Genomic DNA, 22,275 nt, shown 5'->3' with positions numbered 1-22,275 from the left:
CATTTTAGTAATGAATGTACACTTATTTACAATATTTATTTGAATACTGAAAACATGACTTTTATATACACATTACAATAAAAACATAATACAGTTGGAAAAAACAACTGATAAAAAAGTTATGTCTGACAGTCTCCAATTTTGAGTACTGTGATATCTTTCCCTTGGCATCTCCAAGCCCCCGCCTCACACTCTGAAATCATCTGAGGAGCCCCGCCCTTTAGAGAGACACACAGGTGGGCGGAGTCATCTGAGCAGTCATCAGGATCTATGCATTTACATTTAAAACCTGGGGATACATTTACACATACAGTTTTACATATACATTTATGCATTTGGCACACAATTTATCCAAAGCATCAATCAATCAATCAATCAATCCATCAACCAATCAATCAATCTTGTTGCATTTAAGAAAAAAAAAAAAAAAAAAAATATATATATATATATATATATATATATATATATATATATATATATATTATTATTTTTTTTTTCTTAAATGCAACAAGATTGATTGATTGGTTGATTGATGCTTTGGATAAATTGTCAGCATTACTCTGAAGATCAAAATCTTGGAAATTAATAGTATATAATAATATAATAGTAAGGAAATTGATTTGTTTTCATAGAACATGCATATTAGAGTACTTATGCACATTAATGGTATTAATGGCACATTTTGTGTATTTTTAATCTTTTTAGAATTATTAGAACTGCACAACAAATGAGTCTCATATAAAAATAGGTAAAAAAAGGTTTTGATTTTTATAAAGAGCATACCATCACATGTCTCCCACTGATGGCAGTCCTGACAGGATGTGAATTTGGTTTCTGGCCAACTGCATGCACTATCCTGTAGCAAAGAAAACGTTTGCCCCAGACACTGGAAGGCCCCGAGCTGGCAGATGCTCATTCTGTTCACCCGACCAGGACGCACAGAGGCACACACATGGAGTGACGCCCTGGTCAACGCCATATAGAGATTTCACATTAATGAAAGCTGCTTTTATGTATGGTCATTAATACTTTTTGTATTCAATACCACACCTAATAAACTTACTTGCATTCGTATGGCATTTTGCAAACACACTGACTCTTTGCCTGTTTTTCCCACGGTTTGCAGAATAGGCTTGGTTGGGTGGGCACTGCTTCCACTATTCAGAAATATAATGTAAGCAATTATTGAAGCCAAGTACCTGATTGGTATTTAATAGGACCCTACAGCATACCTGGGTTGCATTGGACAGTCTCAGGTGATGGATACCAGCTGAGGCCAAGACGGCACATGATTTCTGCTTCGCCTTCTTTCTGCATCCCACTTGGGCATGACAAGGTCACACTCTCTCCAATCAGATAAGCTTGTTTTGAGGGTCTGGCAATGACATTACTCAGAACAGCTGGGGGATCACATGCTGTTTCTGGTGAATATACAATGATAAGAAAAATGCATTATTGTAATTGTCTAATTATTACCCAGATGTACAATAAAAGAGGATACTCAAGCTATTTAGAGGGCAAGTAATCTCCAATCACCACCTTGACAACTGCATTGCAGTGTTATAGCACCACTCAAAACACTTTATAATCACTATAATTTTACACATTTTCTTTGTTGTATAGTTTAATTAATTACTTTTGCACTCCATGGGCGACATCTTCCAGGTCAGGTTCTCTGTACATTCAGCAATTGGATTGCCAATGTGATCATGTCCATCTGCACAGGTATACTCAATCTTTCTGCCCACTGGATAGATGTCTTTTGGGTCCTGAATACATAAATGGTTAATATTTAAAACACATGCCTGTTGCAAGTTTTGTTTGCAATGCTATTTCATGCATTCTGACTTATTTACCCTGTTGAAGAGTTGGATTCTCATGCTAAACATGGCCAAAACACAAGTTGGACGTATGACGGAGTATTTCTGAGCCAAATGACTACTTTCGGTTTCAGTACAGGATTCGGAGAGTTTATTTCTAGTATGGCCCTTTATCACTCATATTATAATAAAAGGCGGAATTCCTTGTATAGGCACTTCTCCCTGATAAGCGTGCACACACACATCACCCAGAGCAAGAGCAAGAGCACACCCATCAACGCGCTTCGTTCGGGATACAAAATCTGAGAGATTGTGTCTCAATTCAGGAGCTGCACCCTTTGAAGGCTGCATACATCATTGAGGCAGTCTAATTAAAGAAAAATAAGTGTTAGATTGCAACGTAAGAAAGAAATTACAGTATTTTACACCTGTGAATTCACAATGAATATTAGTCAATTTTATTATGGTTACTCTTCTTAAATAAGACATCCTTGATGAAGTATTCAGCCTTCAAATGTGGATGAAGTTTGTTTTTCCAGGGCAGCAGCTGAGTTGCACATGTATGTTTGTTTGTTCCCGGGATTTCGGTGATGAATACTCTGTAAACAAGTCCCAGCGCTGGATTTGCAGATCACGGCTGGTGAGTAAGGCTGCATCAGATGTCTGTGTTTTGTTGGCAATCGGTGCGCAAGTGCATATAATGTAAACAACACAAACATTTTTGTTCCCTTTTTATTTATAATGATGTCGCAGCTAGCAGACATCGCAGAAGCGGCACACACTCGTGACTCTTTAGCTCCGCCCACAGCACTGATGGCAGATCTCCAGGATCTCAGCTTTTTTCTGACAGACTCGGTTTAGCGTATCTATCTTTTATAAATATGACAAAACTAAAGACTTTTTGGAGATATGAAGGATGAATTGTTACTCTTTATGTACTCAAGATTAACATTAGATTGGCAGAAACTGTGTGTGATTAGAAACTGTGCCCCCCCTTTTATGTGCACTCCTCAATTTGGAGACACTTACCAAAACAAATCCATTTGTCAAAGGCGGTGGCGTTTTACATGTCTTAACTGGTGTCAATGTGGGATCAAAGCATTGGGGCTCCATTGTTCTAGAGTATGAAAAAATGGCATGAGTTCTGGTGTGCACAAAATAAAACTGAAAAAAGGGATAAATCCATAAATTCTCATTCTCACTTGACGTGGTCAAAATCAGGGTCCTCACAGTTTTTCCGCTCTATGGTCTCTCCTATGCAATTCCTGCCTCCATTTCTTGGATCAGGATTATTACATGAACGAGTCCTTGACTTCTGACCTCGAGAGCAGCTACTCCAGGCAGACCAACAGCTCCAGCGTCCTTCAATCACTCCTATAAAGCATGACCAGTTTGACATATTTGAGACAAGATGAACAAGCTTGTTACATTAATCAAATTAACTTTAAGGTGCACTAACATTAAAGGTGCCCTAGAACTTTAAAAAAAGATGTAATATAAGTTTAAGGTGTCCCCTGAATGTGTCTGTGAAGTTTCAGCTCAAAATACCCCATAGATTTTTTTTAATTCATTTTTTTAACTGCCTATTTTGGGGCATCAATGAGCCGATTCAGGGCTACTGCCCCTTTAATTGTCCTGCTCCACCCCCACGGAGCTCGTGCTTGCCTTGAACAGTGCATAAACAAAGTTTACACAGCTAATATAACCCTCAAATGGATCTTTACAAAGCGTTTGTCATGTATGCAGCATGTATGCGTCGGATTATGTGAGTATTGTATACTGTTATATTGTTTACATTTGATTTTGAATGGATTTGAGGCTGTGCTCTGTGGCTAACGGCTAATGCTACACTGTTGGAGAGATTTATAAAGAATGAAGTTGTGTTTATGCATTATACAGACTGCAAGTGTTTAATAACGAAAATAGCGACGGCTCTTGTCTCTGTGAATACAGTAAGAAACGATGGTAACTAACCACATTTAACAGTATTAGCAACATGCTAATGAAACATTTAGAAAGACAGTTTACAAATATCACTAAAAATATCATGATATCATGGATCATGTCAGTTATTATTGCTCCATCTGCCATTTTTCGCTATTGTTCTTGCTTGCTTACCTAGTCTGATGATTCAGCTGTGCAGATCCAGACGTTCTGCCCTTGTCTAATGCCTTCCATAATGTTGGGAACATGGGCTGGCATATGCAAATATTGGGGGCGTACACCCCGACTTGATGGATTTATTCAAACAGTCATTATATAGGCTATTGAAGAACATTAAAAATTATAATTAATATGTAATATGGTGCATACATTTAGCTAAATGCTCCTCTCAAGAGTTCATTTTTGGTCACGAGTTTATGGTCACTGAATATTGAAATTTGTTCTGAGGTAACATTACAGGCATGAAAACGGGTCAGGGGTGAAAAAGGGGAGAAGGATATTACCCCTCTAGGGGGGTCCGGGCGCATGCTCCCCCGGAAGAAAAAATTTAATATTCCACATTTTAAAGCATCAATCTGATGCATTTTGAGATGCTTTTTTTTTGCCAACCTGGGGAGAGCTGGAGAAACTTAACTTCAGCCATGAGTCAAAAATGATTATGGCCTCCTTACTAAGTATTATGCAAGCCATTTCATGCCAGCCTGTCACTGGGTCTAACATTTACAGTATATTTGGGGGAAGAACCTAACGCTATGATTGGTCGAACTCTTCTTCTTTTGCTGTTGCTTGATTTGAGGACTGCGCGTGCACAGAGGCGTCATCAGGTTTTTGCGTAGTTTAGAGTTACAAATCGTACCAGCGTACTTTGAAGTCAAAATGCGTATCCGCTACGTAAATTGTGTACAGGTTGGCAGGTCTGCTTATTAGAACAGTGGACCACTTTACCTTCTGCCTTGTCAGTCCCCTCACCTCAAAATCTAACTCCTCAAAAACGGTAGCATTAGCTAATAGATTTCCACCGGAGCTTTAGCTAGCTGGCTAACGTTGTGTTCTCTCCTACTGTGTTCAATGACTCAATTCATCAAGCTGTAGCTAACGTTAGCTAAGTCTATGTCAACAGAGCTCCTGGGTAACTTATATACCAGAAAATATTAAAATTATTGAAACCATTCAGGGCTCAACGCTAAGGATTTTTTCTGCTGGCCCAGTTGAGCCAGTAGTTCAAATTTTTACTTGACCCGCCGAAATTTTCCGGGCCCCACAACAAAAAAATTAATAAAAGTAAAAGACAAGAAAATGGGCCTATAAAATAAGCATAGTTATTGTTTTCATTGTTTTTGATAAATTTAACCTCAATACATAAGGTTATGACACCAAAAGCTACTAGATTTATTTTAAATATTATTAAACAAATAAACAGTAAGTAGTAAAATAGTAACAAATAATCAAATTACGAGTAATAGCACAAATAAATACAACAGAACAAACATATAAATGAAATGGTGCTTTTCAAGTTTTTCATGTAGGTTTAAACAGAAGATTTTCAGGTACAGAAATTGTAATCTAATGTATAACTATAGAATATATAACTTTATTAAAGTTAATCAAGAGCAGTTGCAGAGGCATTAAAATGTTTTTAATGTTCAAAATATAAAACGTTAAATACTGTTATTTAAAATTTTTAAAAATGAAGACACTTTAAATGTGAAATTTAGCCAGTAGGTGGCAGCGAATCACTGTTAATGAGCGAATCATTGAGATTCAACCGATTCATTCAAGCGGCTGATTCATTCAGGAAGTGTTGCTCAGAGACGCAAAACAATTCTGTGGACTTTGGAACTATTTTCGTTGGTGAAATACAGCGAAACAGAAGATTTGGTGTCTAAAATGTAAGTCACTTGATATTAAGTTCTTGTTCATTAAATTGTATGCTGAATAAAATCAATCTCACATTTGTAATCATGCTAATATTTGGAGAAAAACGGAGCTCTTTGTGTAATATTGATTAACTTTATATTAAATATATACAGGGCCATTTTTGCCCCTTATCTTGAATTTTGGGGGCATTTTAATAGATTGAATCACGCAGTGAAAGCGTACACTTTAACAGTAGGTAACAATAACTATGCTGTGTCTAGTAACATAAGACTGTTTTTGTAAAGTGAAGGATATACTCGATAATTTCAGATCGTTAAATCAACAATTAGCCTACGATATTATAGGCGATAACGCACACCCTACAGCACTGGCCCGATCGGGCAAGTGACCGGTGCGTCTACTGTCCCGAGCGTCGTTCACACTGGCCCCGGGCCATCGGGCAGTCCTGTCGAGCCCTGCTATCACTCACCAAATACAGTCAGGTAAATCGCCGAGGCCAGGAGTGCTTTCAGCTTCTGATGGTGGTCTGTGATGCAAGGCCCTTCGCGTTAATATTTCCATGCACTCGAGCGCCCTTCTGGCACGCGCATCTGTTAACAGTTCACTGAATCGCAGGTCGCAGTCATAGGTCGCAGTTCACCGATTTTCATGCCTGAACATTAGCCTAAATTTGACGTTACGTGACATTGTTTACAAGCTGTTATTAACGTCTTTCCGCAGTTGAAACACCGATTATGCGAATACACAAGACATGATATGGATTTCATTAAGTTGTTCTGTATCTTTTAACATACCTTTAGAAGTTCATTCATGTTTATTCAACTCTGAAACTGGTATGAAAACGGAGTAGAGGGTCAGTTCATGTGTGCTTTACGCTACCGCTTCTTTTGAACTGATAAGGCGTTAACGTACACATCAAAGAGCGCCAAAACGGTATTTATGTTTTTTTTTTTCGTTGTAAAATGGGCAGAATTTAAAATATGAAACTTTGTTTCATGTCAAAAGCAACAAACCACAAATCTTATTGTGATTTATTGGATGGTTACGTATCCTTGTGCTTTTTTAAGTGGGTATACGGAAATCCTTGATCTTTCCTAGTGGGTATCGGCGTATACCTGCGTATCACGTAGACTACACCACTGGTTGCGATTCATTGTGGGAATTAATGAGTGGCCATGATAACATCCACTATGGTTTTGGACACTACAAATGGCTGTCACCTCAAATAGTGCCCTATTTAAAGGTGCCCTAGAACTTTTTTTAAAAAGATGTAATATAAGTCTAAGGTGTCCCCTGAATGTGTCTGTGAAGTTTCAGCTCAAAATACCCCATAGATTTTTTTTAATTCATTTTTTTAACTGCCTATTTTGGGGCATCATTAGAAATGAGCCGATTCAGGGTGTGTGGCCCTTTAAATCTGGTGCTCCATGCCCCAAGAGCTCACCCTTGCCTTAAACAACATAAAAAAAGTTCAAACAGCTAATATAACCATCAAAATGGATCTTTACAAAGTGTTCGTCATGCAGCATGTCTAATCGAGTAAGTACAGTGTTTATTTTGAGGTTTACATTTGATTCTGAATGAGTTTGATAGTGCTCTGTGGCTAAAGCTAACATTACACATTGTTGGAGAGATTTATAAAGAATGAAATTGTGTTTATGAATTATACAGACTGCAAGTGTTTAAAAATGAAAATAGCGACGGCTCTTGTCTCCGTGAATACAGTAAGAAATGATGGTAACTTTAACCACATTTAACAGTACATTAGCAACATGCTAACGAAACATTTAGAAAGACAATTTACAAATATCACTAAAAATATCATGTTATCATGGATCATGTCAGTTATTATTGCTCCATCTGCCATTTTTTGCTGTTGTCCTTGCTTGCTTACCTAGTCTGTTGATTCAGCTCTGCACAGATCCAGACGTTCTGCCCTTGTCTAATGCCTTTCATAATGTTGGGAACATGAGCTGGCATATGCAAATATTGGGGGTGTACATATTAATGATCCCGACTGTTACGTAACAGTCGGTGTTATGTTGAGATTCGCCTGTTTTTCGGACGTCTTTTAAACAAATGAGATTTATATAAGAAGGAGAAAACAATGGAGTTTGAGACTCACTGTATGTCATTTCCATGTACTGAACTCTTTTTATTTGACTATGCCAAGATAAATTCAATTTTTCATTCGAGGGCACCTTTAATATTTTTACAGAAAATGTGCTCTCTTGGTGAACAAGCTTTAGTAAACATGCAAACAGTGTAGTCTGATACCTGAACAAATTACTTTTGGTCTGGTTCTTTTAAATGAATCAAAATCACACAGTATGACTAGCATAGTCTGATTCAGGTAAAGGATTATCAGGCGGTTCTTTTTAGTGAATCAGAAACATACACACAGATCAGTGGGTGTGTCTCAATCAGCTCCCTAGCTTCCAGTGTCGAGAATACGTATATCCCAAGACAGCACCATAGTGTGGCCCAGATCCGGCCCACATCTGGTAAATGTGGATTACAGGTGGACAACATGTGGGCCGGATCTGGGCCGACACTACATTGCTGTCTGGGCATGTTCTGTACATGAATTCAGGCACTTCAGGACTGTGAGGACCCTGGGGCCTGGGACACTGATGACTCTTTTTCCAGCGACATGACAACATCCTCACTGTACAACATCACTACTGGTATTTAGCTATATTATGTTCATTACCTGTCTAGTGATGTATGTTTATGCTGAAATATAATTAATGGTTTGTATTTAAAAAAAAAACACATGTCATTATTTGTGAGTTGGCTCTTATGTTTCACGGTTCAGAACTTCCCTTAAGGGAACAATGGCTCTGTTCGAAATAGCCCTACCCTCATTCCCTATTTCCTACATTACTCCACTAATAAAGTCCACTTGAAGGAGTGAATGAAAACAACTGAGTGAATTCAGACACTGAGTGTGCTGGAAGGACTGCCGCTTGAGCATATAGTTTGTGCTTGCTGTTTAATAATCATTTGAAACTTGGCAAACTGGCAGCTCTAGTAGTAATGAAAAGATTTATCTTGGACTCTGTAGCATGTATTAACTTTAATTAAACTATTTAATAATCAATTAAAAGGGAATTTATTCCGTCATGACTTTACGCTGTAGCCACAATGGACCACAGGTTTAGATAGTGGATGGATGTTTCAGCTGCGGACGCCATATTTTGGTGCGCGGAATTCATGGACGCGCGACACTCACAGTGCACTGTGGGTATTCTCTTGCTTTGTACATTGGTTGTACACTCATTATTGCTGTGCATTGTGGGAATTAATGAGTGGCCATGATAACATCCACTATGGTTTTGGACACCACTACAAATGGCTGTCCCCTCAAATAGTGCCCTATTTAAAGGTGCCCTAGAACTTTTTTTAAAAAGATGTAATATAAGTCTAAGGTGTCCCCTGAATGTGTCTGTGAAGTTTCAGCTCAAAATACCCCATAGATTTTTTTTAATTCATTTTTTTAACAGCCTATTTTGGGGCATCATTAGAAATGAGCCGATTCAGGGTGTGTGGCCCTTTAAATCTGGTGCTCCATGCCCCAAGAGCTCACCCTTGCCTTAAACAACATAAAAAAAGTTCAAACAGCTAATATAACCCTCAAATGGATCTTTACAAAGCGTTTGTCATGTATGCGGCATGCATGCGTCGGATTATGTGAGTATTGTATACTGTTATATTGTTTACATTTGATTTTGAATGGATTTGAGGCTGTACTCCATGGCTAACGGCTAATGCTACACTGTTGGAGAGATTTATAAAGAATGAAGATGTGTTTATGAATTATACAGACTGCAAGTGTTTAAAAATGAAAATAGCGACGGCTCTTGTCTCCGTGAATACAGTAAGAAATGATGGTAACTTTAACCACATTTAACAGTACATTAGCAACATGCTAACGAAACATTTAGAAAGACAATTTACAAATATCACTAAAAATATCATGTTATCATGGATCATGTCAGTTATTATTGCTCCATCTGCCATTTTTTGCTGTTGTCCTTGCTTGCTTACCTAGTCTGTTGATTCAGCTCTGCACAGATCCAGACGTTCTGCCCTTGTCTAATGCCTTTCATAATGTTGGGAACATGAGCTGGCATATGCAAATATTGGGGGTGTACATATTAATGATCCCGACTGTTACGTAACAGTCGGTGTTATGTTGAGATTCGCCTGTTCTTCAAAGGTCTTTTAAACAAATGAAATTTATATAAGAAGGAGGAAACAATGGAGTTTGAGACTCACTGTATGTCAATTCCATGTACTGAACTCTTGTTATTTAACTATGGTGATACATTTTTGAATCTAGGGCACCTTTAAGGATATAGGGGGCGATTTCGGACACAGCCAATGTGAGCATCGATGCTCCCTGGTTTTCATGGTGCATTGTGGGACTTTTTAGGGAACCAACTTGTCAGTGCACTGATAGGAATTTGCGATTGAGATAGCCCTTAAAATGGCCGACTCCCTGATCAGTGCCCTGATTACTGAACTGTGGAGCTGACTGAGACACGCCCAGTTAGTCTGTCAGATTCCCGAAAGAATGACTCTCATGAGCTGGTTCTTTCTTACTGAATCAACAAACATACAACACACCCAGTGTAGCCTGATACCTGAACAAATGACTTCTTTTGAGTCCTTTTTTTTGTGAATTAAAAACAAAAAGTGGGTCTGATACTTGAATGAATGAGTCTTATCAGCATGTTATTTTAATGAATAGTTAAAAAAGACAAGTCACCGGTTTGAATCAGTCCAACGAGAGCGATTAGAGAGCAGACGACTCTGTATGCTTTTGAATTGTTCTCACAGTACTTTGATGTCATACACCGATCGGCAGGGCCACTTCTAGACGAACACACATGAATACTTCACTGAACGGGATCAATCAGAGTGGCTTCTGAATCAACATCTGACTCACTTACTGAACTGCAAGTTTGAATCTTGTTTTCAGAGATGTCCGTACCGAAATTATTTTTTTTTGTCCATAGCATTACTGACTGATCTTTTGATTTACAACGATATACATTTGAATGTTTGTTTGTAATTATAAATCAACAAATTCCTACCTGGTTGTTCTCCAAGAACATGGCCGTTCTGGCAGGCATTACCACTGGTGCCCGGCCTGCAAACACAGGTGCACACACCTTCAGTGAGCACAGCCATACCATTGTTCTGACACGGACTGCAGTGACAGGGGCTCTGCTCCTCCAGATAGGCCTCCAGTGCCCTCTTTAGGTGGATTTTCTTCAGCCCGGCACATGGCACCTCTTTGACCAGTTCATACAGTGGCCGCAACTAGGAATATAACACCATGCTGTAAATGCTTCTCTATACTTACTCTATACTTTTGAGTACATCTCTGTTTCTAGGCATATGTTTTTGATGTCTTAATTCTGACATACCTTCTGTTTTATTACTTTAGGGAACTCCTTCACTGATCCAGCCCATTTGGAATACATCTGTTTGTTATTGTCAGGGTTTTCCAAGTCTAAGAGACTAAGGCCAGCGATATAAGCGGTATGTCCTCCGATAATGTCTGTTTTTACTGGCATCTTTTGATTTTTGTTCTCTGGAAAACAATTAAAAGGGTGTGCAGCAAAATCTATCAGGTCATAACGGTCAAATCTGGTATTTAAATATACATTTAGTGACAAAGACTTAATCAAAGAATCAGTCATTTGGACTAACCACTGAAACTCTCAATTGTCTTCATCAGTTTTACACACTTGGTTGTTTTCTTTTTATAGAAAAGACGTCGCTTCACACGTGTAATACACTGATGGAAATCAATGTCTGTTCTACCTGCATTAAAAGAAAATATATTAAACTAAATGAAACAATTAAACATACACAAATGCCCCCTATAAAGGCCTTTGACTTGCTAAAAAGTATAAATTATCAATTAAATGATAGAATTAAATGATAGTATATTGTGTGCAACAGGTTTTTCAGCAAAGTTTTAGACAAATATCAAATATTGATACCATTCAATTTTACAGCTCCCAGACTACCAAAGTACCAAAGCCTACTGTATTCGCTTTATAGGGTTAATAGGGACTAGTCTGGGAACTTTAAAATTGAATGGTGATTCTGCTGTCCATCAAACAAAACCTGGGCTGAAGCATGCAAGAAATGGATTGGACTGACAAATAAACTTGTTTGTATTGAAGACCATTAAAGATCATTCTGGTACAATTTAACCCCTGCCCAAATAGTTTACATTCCCTTATAGAATATCACAATTAAATATTAACAGAGAAAAATGTTTAACACATACTCATCTCCATCATATAATTTGCATCCAGCTCCAGCAAGGCCCGATACTGGCCACCCAGAGAGCCCTCTTCCATGTAGTGGGTACCGTAACGCTGTATAAAGAATCGATAGGCTGATGGGTCATATGTGCTGGGCAGGGCCGACAGATCCTTCCAGAAGTCTTCAGATAGAGGAAGGTACGCAGGAGCATTGTTCTGGAACTGAGCCACCTCTACCTCATTTCTTATTATCAGCAAGTGATAGGTCTTTGAGACAGAAAGAAAGAACAGCATTTAAAATATAATAAAATATTTTTAGCAGACACCTTATAATGTACTGAATCTCTCTTTACTTTGTCCTGTTTCAGTTCGTTATGAAAGGTTTTATGATCGTGACCTCCCCTGATTCTCTTTCTTTCCTCTTCATGCCTCATGTAGGACCAGGAACTGTCATAGTACTCTTCACTGAAATCATTTTCTACCCTGACCTGAAAGGAAATGATAGAAACTGTTAGTTATTAAAACGGCAAATATATCATTATAACTTTAGATATTGGCCAAAAATGAATTTTGTACTTGAAAACTATATCTGAGTAGACTTTGTGGAAGTCTGTAGAAATCTCTATGGTCTCCACTGAAGATTTTCCTGCACTGCCCACCAAAGGTACGAGTGTTGATAACACCGGCTCTCAGCTCACCCGTCAACACATCAAACCTATTGGATGCCAAATATCATATAAGGAAATATTGGGTTGCTATACTGCATTATAAGGTGCTTCTCAATTGGAAGGCTGCATATCTCGGCAGCCACGCCATCAAACTCCTTCAAAGGACGTCTTTGAAGACAGTCTTCATTTCGCGTCCTTCATTCAGCCGGTTTGCTAAATTTTCTATATATTGTAATCATTATATTCACAATTTGTAATAATTACTTTAATGAGCTCATTGTTTCTGCCTAAAATTAATACGTTAGCTAACTTAGTGATTTGTATTATCTTAAAACTGTACATTTCTGAAATATGGACATTATTGGACACAGTCACCTCTGATTTCACTTTAAATTGTAATGTAGATGCATGCATTTTCTGTAAAGCTGCTTTGAAATTATATGTATTGTCAATAAATATGAATTGAATTGAAGGATCCTTCATGTCCTCCAATCATGTAAACCACTGGAAGACCGGATGACTGGACTAGGAAGGACACAGCCTCACTAGGATGCAGCCTTCTGTTAGAGAAGCACCCTAAATTATACGAAACGTAAAATGTGTATTTTACCCTCTTCCTGTGAGGTCAGAGTTGGGCGGTGGCTTTTGCTCATTACACACTATAGTGCCACTGCCACTACAGCGCTGCTCATCTAAACCATCTTCACAGTCATGATCCCCATTGCACAAAAGAGATGGATTGATGCACTGACCTATAAGCAAACCAGCAATGAAAACTGTAAACTGACTGGACATTTGTCTAAACAAATTCAATATCACAATCAGAAGTGACTTACCAGATGTGCAGCGAAACCTGTTTCCACATCCTGTCCGAAGAGGGCAGCTTTTCTTTGGAAAACAGGATTGTTTCTGTATGGCCTCGCCTGTACAAGTGCTGCCACCAAACTGAGGGAATGTTTCTACATGACGCCATCGAACCTGAGGGAAAACCCCATTAGGAGGTCAGTCATTCAGTTGTGGTCAGTAGCAATATTCTTTAAAACTGCTTTAAACACAGCTCTGTTACCTGTGTCTTGGTACAGCCGTCACACTCTGACCAGTCCCCATACGGTCCCCACCTGCAGTTTACCGGCTGCTCACACCTTGCATAACAAACGTCTGACAAGTTAATAGATGCAAAATGTCCAGCATTATTTCTTAAAAACCGCAAAAAAAGTTTGCATGCAGCACTCACCAAATATAAGGCAGAAACGTGACCAGAGCTAATAAAACAGCTGGGCACATCTGAAAACATCAGTGTTATTAATATTTTGAAATAGCTTTTATTTTTATATTCTCGGTTTTTAATTGTAGTTAAAGTTTTAGTACTTTTGTCGGGTTTAGTCATTTAAAGTAGTTTTTTTTTATAGATTTAATTTATCTTTATCAAAGTCCCTTTAAGACAAGTCATTTCACTCAGCGGCCATCTTTGAAACGCCTCTCGGACATTCAAGTGCAGCTCCAATCTCTTTGAATGGGGAAACATCAAATTCTCCAAAGCTGTTCTCCAAGCTTTCTATTTAAATCTCATATTTGAAATTTACCAATGAAATCTGACAAAAACGTATCGTAAATTTTGTTTCTCGACCAAACTCGAATGTCGAATTATGACAAACAAATTTCAGGCTGGATCAAGCTAACGCGCATGCGCAGTCCGCAGTCTTTTCCGCCATATTTCACGTTGCACTTTCTCCCATTTTTTCGGGACTTTGGTAATAATACGAGTGCACCGTCTTTCTAGCCTAATGTCTTTGTCTTTTTTAGTTTTAGTATTTCAACTTAAAATGATTTCAGTTAGTTGCAACATTTCTCTCTCTTTTTTGATCTAATATTTATAGTGTATTTTGTTTCAGCTTTTTTAAATACTTGCCAAAAGCAGTTTCAGTTTTACTTTTTACAAGTTTTAGTAAATAGTATCATCAATGGAATACATAATCCAGCTATGACTACAGTGCCATACTTACTATTTACATCTGCGATTCATTTCTGTTCCTCTTTAGCTTTTTGTGTGAACAACTCCTTACCTTAATGCTGTGGATGTTGTAGACTAGACAGATTGTGTGCTTTGGCAGATGCCGTGATGGGCCCTGCTCATATACTGTGGCTCTCACAGGGATTATGACATCATTCTGCCTTGGTCAGGAATTCCCAGCGTGACTCAACATGCCGGACACTCAGTGCTGGCTCGTTTTCCCTCACGCTGACTTTGCCAGCCTGTTTCATCTCTGGGATTACTGTCACAATTTCACAATCTAGTCTTTAAATCTGCAAATTCCAGTAAACAGTGTGTGCATGTTTTTGTGGCTGTAATTTGAAAACAAACACAAAAAAAAACTAAATGGATGGGGTTAATTTTCCATTGTAAGTTGGGTTTTGAAATAGTGTTTTGTTCCAATCCCTGTGGAACACACAGACCTCTGTCTTCAGAGAGTTGTGCAATGTTTGTTGTTCAGGTCGATGACCAATCACAGTGACACTAGGGTCAAAACTTCCAGTGAGCCGAGGTCCACTCAATGGTCTGTTATATCTCATAATACAGCTTTAATTAATTTGGTCAATTTACAAAATGTCAACAGGATGCCTGTTTACAGTATATTGAGTTACATCTTACAGTAATGAAATGACTGTGCTGAAATAGCAAAAAAAATTAAAAACAAATATGCCAACATTATTTATTTCAAATTGTGGCAAGAATAAGTGATTCAGCATGAAGTGGCATTGATACAGATTAATTATCTAGTGCTGATTAGCTTTTGTTTTGTACAGTTAGCAAAAATTGACATTTAGAAATATAGTTACCACCCACAAACATTAAAATACACAATTAAAATAAGTTTCAGTGCATAATAATATTGAACAATATTAATACTAAAATATTCAATGTAAAATCTATTCAGATTCCATTGCTTTTCATCTATTAAAATGACATTATCGTTCAGCAATGTCTTAAACCTTACCTTAAAAGATGACGTTTTTCACACCTGGACAGTTACTGTGTATTCTATATTTTTAAAAAGCAAGTCTTAACTAACATGGTGAGGAGAGTCATGCATATATTTAACACTGAAATCTGTATTTATTCCACATCCCCAAAAAAAAAAGCAAATAAATGTTGAGATGAAGGCAGCTGCTCTGGTACTGTCTCAGCATACTGTCAGAAGGCTGTCATCACTTTAAATCCTTGGTATTACCTCATATCTGCTGCATTGGTCGTAAGTGTTGAGACACCTGAAAAATACCAAAATAACTTAAACCTTTCCACCAAATATTAAATCTAAATGAAAATGTGAATCATGTTTATGTAATCCGGTCAGTCAAGAGCAGTTGATTTCTAAACTTTAGAAAAATATTGTCTTTTTGACACAAGATAGTTGCAGACACATTTCAAAGTACACAGATTTTTACAAAGAGACCATCCATTTTTGTAACCCTGCCAATGTGAGAAGGTTACAAAACACAAAGTTTCAACAGCACAATCTTGTTTGCTGAATGAATCATTTTTAATTGCATATAACTTTTCAGCACAGCCACTACTGAAGTAATTCAACAATTATGACAATTATGAATTAACACATTTCCAAAATAATGATAATGGAAGCTATTTTAGTTTTTTTTACACTTCATCAGTTCAGTAAATGCGTTGTGGTTTGATGTCTGTCAAGTCTGACCTCAAAATCCGTCCCAGTGCATGCTTTGATGTCATCTGGTGTCAGTCCTTCCCAAATCTCAATGAGAGTTAAACCTTTGCTCTTATCTACATCAAAGACTGCCTAAAACAAGGGACAACAAAACAAACTGTCCTTGAAAGGATGCAATATATGATAAAACACTATTATTTCTATTAAATACTTTACTGACCTTTTCAGTGATTATACGGTCAACACACTGTTTTCCAGTCAGAGGAAGTGTGCACTTGCCTAAGATTTTATGTTTCCCACCCTTTAAATCGAAGGTAAGAATATTACAAAGAGTAACAATAAATGTTAAAGGTTTAGTTCACCCAAAAATGAAAATTCTGTCATTAAAGGTGCAGTATGTAATAATTTTGTCCACTAGAGGTCGCTAGAAGCCTATTGAAAACAAAGGCGTAGCTTGATGACGGCAAATTTGAGCACGGAATCTTGGGACATGTGGTCTCCACCTCAACGGACAGTGCAAAAGAATAGGGATAGGACTCGGGAAGAAATCATGTTCATGGATGCGATTATTAACGTTACTGTAGTATGAAGCAGAGCAGGACCGAGGGTTGTGGGAGCTGAACTAGAGCGATGGCGCCTCACGCCTCATCAGCGGATCTTTTATTATGACACAGTCGCTGCTTCCCCCTTTTCCGGTCATGAGTATGAGGTAATGCAGCTCTGTTTATCATATTAGATACATTTGAGTGTTTTGAAAATGATGTTATAGCATTACTCTATTTGTTCACTCTGCGGCTGCTGTGAGACACTTGTTTGAGACACACTACAGTAAGCTAGATTGATTTTATAATATCATATTAAATGCTGGATGGCTTGTGTTGATAAATTGTGATTATGCTATGTTAGCTACTTGACAAAATAATGTTTTTCTCTGAGGCATGGTAAAGCATGGTACTCGCAAAAAATTACGAAAATTAGATTTAAACAATAAGACTAAACGTGTTGAGCTATATAACAATAATTAGTTTTCTGTCTATAAATATATCAAAACAGCTGTTCCCTTGTCTATTAAAACTTATATTAAAGCGTCTTTGGTGTTTCCATGGTTTCTACAAAATAAAACCAGAAACTGAGGCAGATCGAGGGTAACACGGGTATGACACAATTGACAGGCGACTCCTCACACGTCCCGGAGCCTCGCGATTTACAAAAAGTTGGAAATATTTGGGATATTGTAAGTACTCAAGTGAACAAAATATAGAACACTGGTCTAGTGGTTTATTAGTGGATATTTTGCTGTAAAAAATATTACATATTGCACCTTTAATTACTCACCCTCATGTCGTTCCAAACCCGTAAGACTCTTTGGAACACAATGTTTGAGCATGTTTGAGCTTCCACAAGAGGTTTGTTCTCGCACGTCATTCAGCTTCGTTCGAGCTTCTGTTAATGTTTGCTGATCACGGTTTACATGTGAATAAAAGCCTAAATTCAATCTGTTCATCATAAAAGCAATCAAGTCTCTACAGAAAATTTGGACTAAACCACTCAATTCATATGGATTAGTTCTCTTTATGAACTTTTTGAAGCATCAAAGTGTCAGTTGCATAGCTGTCTGGAGGGACAGAAAGCTCTCAGATTTCTTCAAAAAGATCTTCTTCATTTGTGTTCCGAAGATAAACGAAGGTCTTGAAGGTTTGGAACGACATGAGCGTGAGTAATGAATGACAGAATTGCAATTTTTGGGTATACTAACCCTTTAAAGCATAGACTGTAAATAATAGAGTAAGGAATCATTGTACCTTGGCAGAATGTTCCATAGTGATTACTACTTTTGTGGCATCACTAGACACCAGGTCCATCGCTCCACCCATGCCCTTCACCATTTTACCCTGAAAGAAACATAAGGTTCACGTCAAACCAAGCAAGTAAAAACATACTGCGTGTCTATCAATGATGATACAATTAAATATTGCATGAAACTCATACTGGAATCATCCAGTTGGCCAGATCTCCATACTTGGAAACCTGCATTGCTCCCAGCATTGTTAGATCAATGTGACCACTAAAAAAAAAAAAGATATAAAAGGTGGAGAAGTTAGAGCGAAAGAGAAATATGGGGAACAACATAAAATATGCTCTATTTCTCAATTGTCATACTCTGGGAATCCTGCTCATTTCAAGTGCAGTTGGGTGCATTTTAGCTTAATCTTATATGACTGATGCATTCAGACACTCACCCTCTGATCATGGCAAAGGATTCATCGCTGGAGAAGTAGGCAGCGCCTGGATAAACTGTTACTGTCTCCTTACCTGAACATACACAAAAGGCCATGATCTGAGTAAAGAAGGACTTAATTTTTGATATATTACAATCTCTCTCAAACACACTTCACTACAGATCATCCACATATTTATTTGCTACACGTTTTATGTTATGATTTTCTCTCACTGTTACACTTGCTCATATGGTGTAGTGATAATAAAGTGCTGTTATATGATTTAACAGACCATAAAATATGAGTAAAAATAAGAGAGGTCACTGCACCAGCATTGATTAAATCAGGATCCACTTCACTCTCTGTTGGATAAGGACCCTGAAAGGACAAAAATAAAATAATGGATTGGAAGTGTAAAACAGCCTGAAAATGACTCGCTCAGGTTATTTAATACCAAAAACTCACCAGTCCCAAAATTCCATTCTCACTCTGCAAGTGGACAGTGATTTCAGGACTTATGTAATTGCTGGCCAGCATAGGGATTCCAATGCCAAGATTTGCTGGGAAGGTTGTCAAGGAATTTGGGAACATCGGACTGTTAACAATTGTTGCCTTTGTTATCTATCATGTTGGCTGTGATATCTGTGGTCAGGCTATGAAAGGATACCATACATTCCGTCCTCAAACTCAAGTGCAGCTCGCCGGATGATTCTCTCCCGGGTTATATCTGAGTCCTGTTTGATTTTAGGTTTCTCTTCCTTACTATTCTGAACCATCCTTTTCTGTAATTAAAAGCAGATTATGAACATGACTTACGCTATCTAGTAACAATATGGTCGGAATAATGAAATAAACAGTGATACCAAATGGTTTATCTGTCTCTCTCACCTCGATTCGTTTTTCATAGCTGTCTCCTTTCACAACCCGGTCTACGTAGATGCCGGGGATGTGAATGTCTTCTGCTGGAAAACTTCCAATATCAACAATCTCCTCAACCTGTGGACCAAAGTAAGACGTTTTCAACATATAGGACTTCAACACGATACTCTAGCAAATATCAAAGCCATGAAAACCATCACAAATTAAAAGGTCACAAACCTCCACGATGGTAACTTTGGCTGCTTTACACATAGGCTGGTTGAAATTACGGGTTGTTTTCCTGTTTAGAAATAAAAGTTTAGTAAAAAATGTGAATACAGTTATTCTAGAAACAAAAAGGATCTTTAGATTGATACACAGATGAAGTCTGACACCTAGTGGACAATCTTGGGTAAGTATTTTAGGACCTCTGTTCACAAAGAAAAAAAACTGGGATATCATATTGAAAATGGAAAGATAGCCACTAAAACACTAAAAAGACAAATGGTATGAACATATCATAAATTAGATCATTTTAATGCATGAAACTCTTAACCTGAAAATAAGATTTCCTGCTTTGTCACATTTCCAGGCCTTTATCAAAGCGAAGTCACCAGTGATGGCTTTTTCCATGACATAATGTCTGCCATTAAACTCTCGAACCTGGACCAAACAATCAAAGGACAAGAACTTGATGTACATAAGTAAGATGAAAAAATTGCAACATTCATTCAATCAGCAATGATTTTTGACTGTGATATGCCTCACTGCACCTCTCTGCTTTCGCTTGCAATGGCAACGCTGCCATCTTTGTTGTATTTTATGGGTGAGCCGCCCTCCTGGATGAGAGTGCCGTATCCTGTGGGAGTAAAAAACGCTGGGATGCCTGCACCACCGGCCCGTATCCTCTCTGCTAATGTGCCCTGGATAGAAACAAATAGTATTTAAAGTCTTCGCAACCTATTTTAATTCCATATGATGTATTTCTAAGTTAAAAAGGTATATTTAATGAGGGGGAAAAATTTGGATTTTGAAGATTGTGAGTTAAATGATCTACCTGAGGGGTAAGCTCTAATTCCAGCTCGCCTGATAGATATTGCCTCTCAAACTCTGCGTTTTCCCCAACGTATGAAGATATCATGCGCTTTATCTGTTTGGTTTTCAGAAGCAATCCCAGGCCAAAGTTATCAACCCTGTCGTCAGAAACAATCACTTGGTTATTTAGTCACACATGAAATCACGTTAGTGTTCCTTAAAGACTTTATTCCTGAGGGCCCACTTCCCTTTTCCCCTCTTTCCTCTCCCTTGACCCGCTCAGATTATTTCCCAGTCTTTTTTTTAGCAGGAACCCCATGTAGCCTAAACATCCCTGTGGGTTCGGTCACGTTTGGGAATTCTCTAGAAACTCATTGTCCCTTTACTAAAATGTTAATTAGAAATCTCTCTCACCCAGCATTGTTGCTCACAGCCGTGATGCCTTTTATTCCTGTTTTCAACAGGCCATTGATTAAATTCTCCGGGATCCCACACAAGCCAAAGCCTGGGACAGAACAGGGGGAAATTAAGCACACACAATGACAACGCTTGGGGACGCATTATGTTCTATCTACAGCAAAGGATATCAGTGGAGGAAATACCACTTAGCTGTACAAACAACTCTTCAGATACAGTAGGACTGCATCCAACTGTGCAGAAATACATGTATAGAGGCCACATTCAACAGGCACATGTATGGATGTGGCATAAGCATTAATTTCCTCCTTTTACCTCCAACAAGAAGCTTGGAGCCATTAGGAATGTCTTTGACGATCTCTGTGGGGTCCGAATAAAAACATGCACTGCATGACTGGGAGGTTGAGAAAAGAGAGATGTTGAATTCCTGTGGGGTAATATGACAGGGAGAGCATGGCACACTTTTAGGCACAATTAAATTGAAAATGCATGTTACTCTCTTCTTTACTTAAAGTATTTTTGCAATTAAATGCAAAAAAAGAAAAACTTTAACTCTTTTAAGAGAAGTTCAAAGTACATAACGACATAGCATTCAAAGGTAAAATGTTAATTAGGCTATATAATATCACTCATACATATATTTTCTCCTTTAGTTTTTATAAAAATCAACACATTTTGTGATTTTATTTTCAAAAAATGAAACGTGCAGAGTGCCAATCTTCATGCGTCACGTACAACCTGACAGTGCAACGTGGACATGTGAACATGCTGATATTGTGCAAACATCATTGCTGTTCAAATAATAAATCAATACAGAGGAATTAGTTTATTTTAAACTTTATTTGAATCTGTACCTCTATATGCAGAATATATAACTTTACAATTAACTACTAATTGTTTGAATGTTTCTTTTTTTATCATTATTATATAAAAACTGATTACAGGGGCAAAAAAAAGATGCTCTTTAGACACAAAGATTATTCAGTGATTGCCATATACTTTTCTGTCCTTTAAAACATTACAATAAATACATAAACATCAATGAAAACTAATGACTGAAACATGCATTAATGTGATTATATTAACAAATATTAATTTACGCTTTAAATATTAGTTTTCTCAGGAATTCAACTTCTGTTACTTACCGTACCATGACGAATATAAATATGTCCCTGAGCTCTTAATGATATTAGTCTTCCTCTGAAAAGATAATTTGACCTAGATAGTAATCTCTGAAATGACATTTTCGGCACAACTAACCCTAACTTAAACTTTTTACAGGAATGTAATCTCTGTCTACTACAGGACCTGGATCAATCCTGCACAGTTTTAAAATAGGGCAAAGGGCGGATTTTCAGGGGGTTTAGTGACAGTTTGAAGAGTACTTTTGTACTGTGTCATTGTAGATCAATGAACCACCACCACCACCACCCCTGTTGCAGGATTCCATACATCAACAGAATCTATTA

General features: G+C 37.8%; 2 protein-coding genes across 3 annotated transcripts; both read right to left on the bottom strand.

The window, feature by feature from the left end:
* Positions 1-17: 17 nt before the first annotated feature.
* c7b (complement component 7b) lies at positions 18-14,820 on the bottom strand. Of its 2 annotated transcripts, none has more exons than XM_067377052.1 (18): positions 14,664-14,820; positions 13,835-13,884; positions 13,667-13,742; positions 13,437-13,578; positions 13,211-13,352; positions 12,509-12,647; positions 12,286-12,420; positions 11,956-12,199; positions 11,367-11,480; positions 11,081-11,247; positions 10,745-10,973; positions 3,023-3,194; positions 2,850-2,937; positions 1,637-1,769; positions 1,233-1,421; positions 1,064-1,157; positions 784-965; positions 18-289 (listed from the first exon to the last, which is right to left on the bottom strand). In XM_067377052.1, exons 2-18 carry the CDS (start codon positions 13,882-13,884, stop codon positions 120-122), a joined length of 2,466 nt encoding a protein of 821 aa, XP_067233153.1. In that variant the 5' UTR covers positions 14,664-14,820; the 3' UTR covers positions 18-119. The 2 variants fall into 2 exon arrangements, with proteins under 2 accessions (XP_067233153.1, XP_067233154.1); XM_067377053.1 differs by lacking the exon at positions 14,664-14,820 and adding an exon at positions 14,604-14,627.
* A 352-nt stretch (positions 14,821-15,172) lies between these two features.
* On the bottom strand, positions 15,173-22,159 carry LOC137013349 (succinyl-CoA:3-ketoacid coenzyme A transferase 1, mitochondrial-like). Its single transcript, XM_067377056.1, has 17 exons — positions 21,952-22,159; positions 21,122-21,233; positions 20,804-20,894; positions 20,412-20,547; positions 20,128-20,277; positions 19,911-20,017; positions 19,595-19,655; positions 19,385-19,492; positions 19,164-19,278; positions 18,962-19,056; positions 18,826-18,874; positions 18,518-18,590; positions 18,267-18,342; positions 18,080-18,169; positions 16,498-16,578; positions 16,308-16,409; positions 15,173-15,867 (listed from the first exon to the last, which is right to left on the bottom strand). The coding sequence occupies exons 1-17, from the start codon at positions 22,048-22,050 to the stop codon at positions 15,832-15,834; spliced, it is 1,581 nt and encodes a 526-aa protein (XP_067233157.1). The 5' UTR covers positions 22,051-22,159; the 3' UTR covers positions 15,173-15,831.
* Between the last annotated feature and the right edge of the window lie 116 nt (positions 22,160-22,275).

Source organism: Chanodichthys erythropterus, chromosome 22 (genome assembly GCF_024489055.1).
Source record: "Chanodichthys erythropterus isolate Z2021 chromosome 22, ASM2448905v1, whole genome shotgun sequence".
NCBI classification, from domain to species: domain Eukaryota; kingdom Metazoa; phylum Chordata; class Actinopteri; order Cypriniformes; family Xenocyprididae; genus Chanodichthys; species Chanodichthys erythropterus.
The sequence above is the reverse complement of the archived record's forward strand: the minus strand, read 5'-3'. Positions and strand labels throughout refer to the sequence as shown.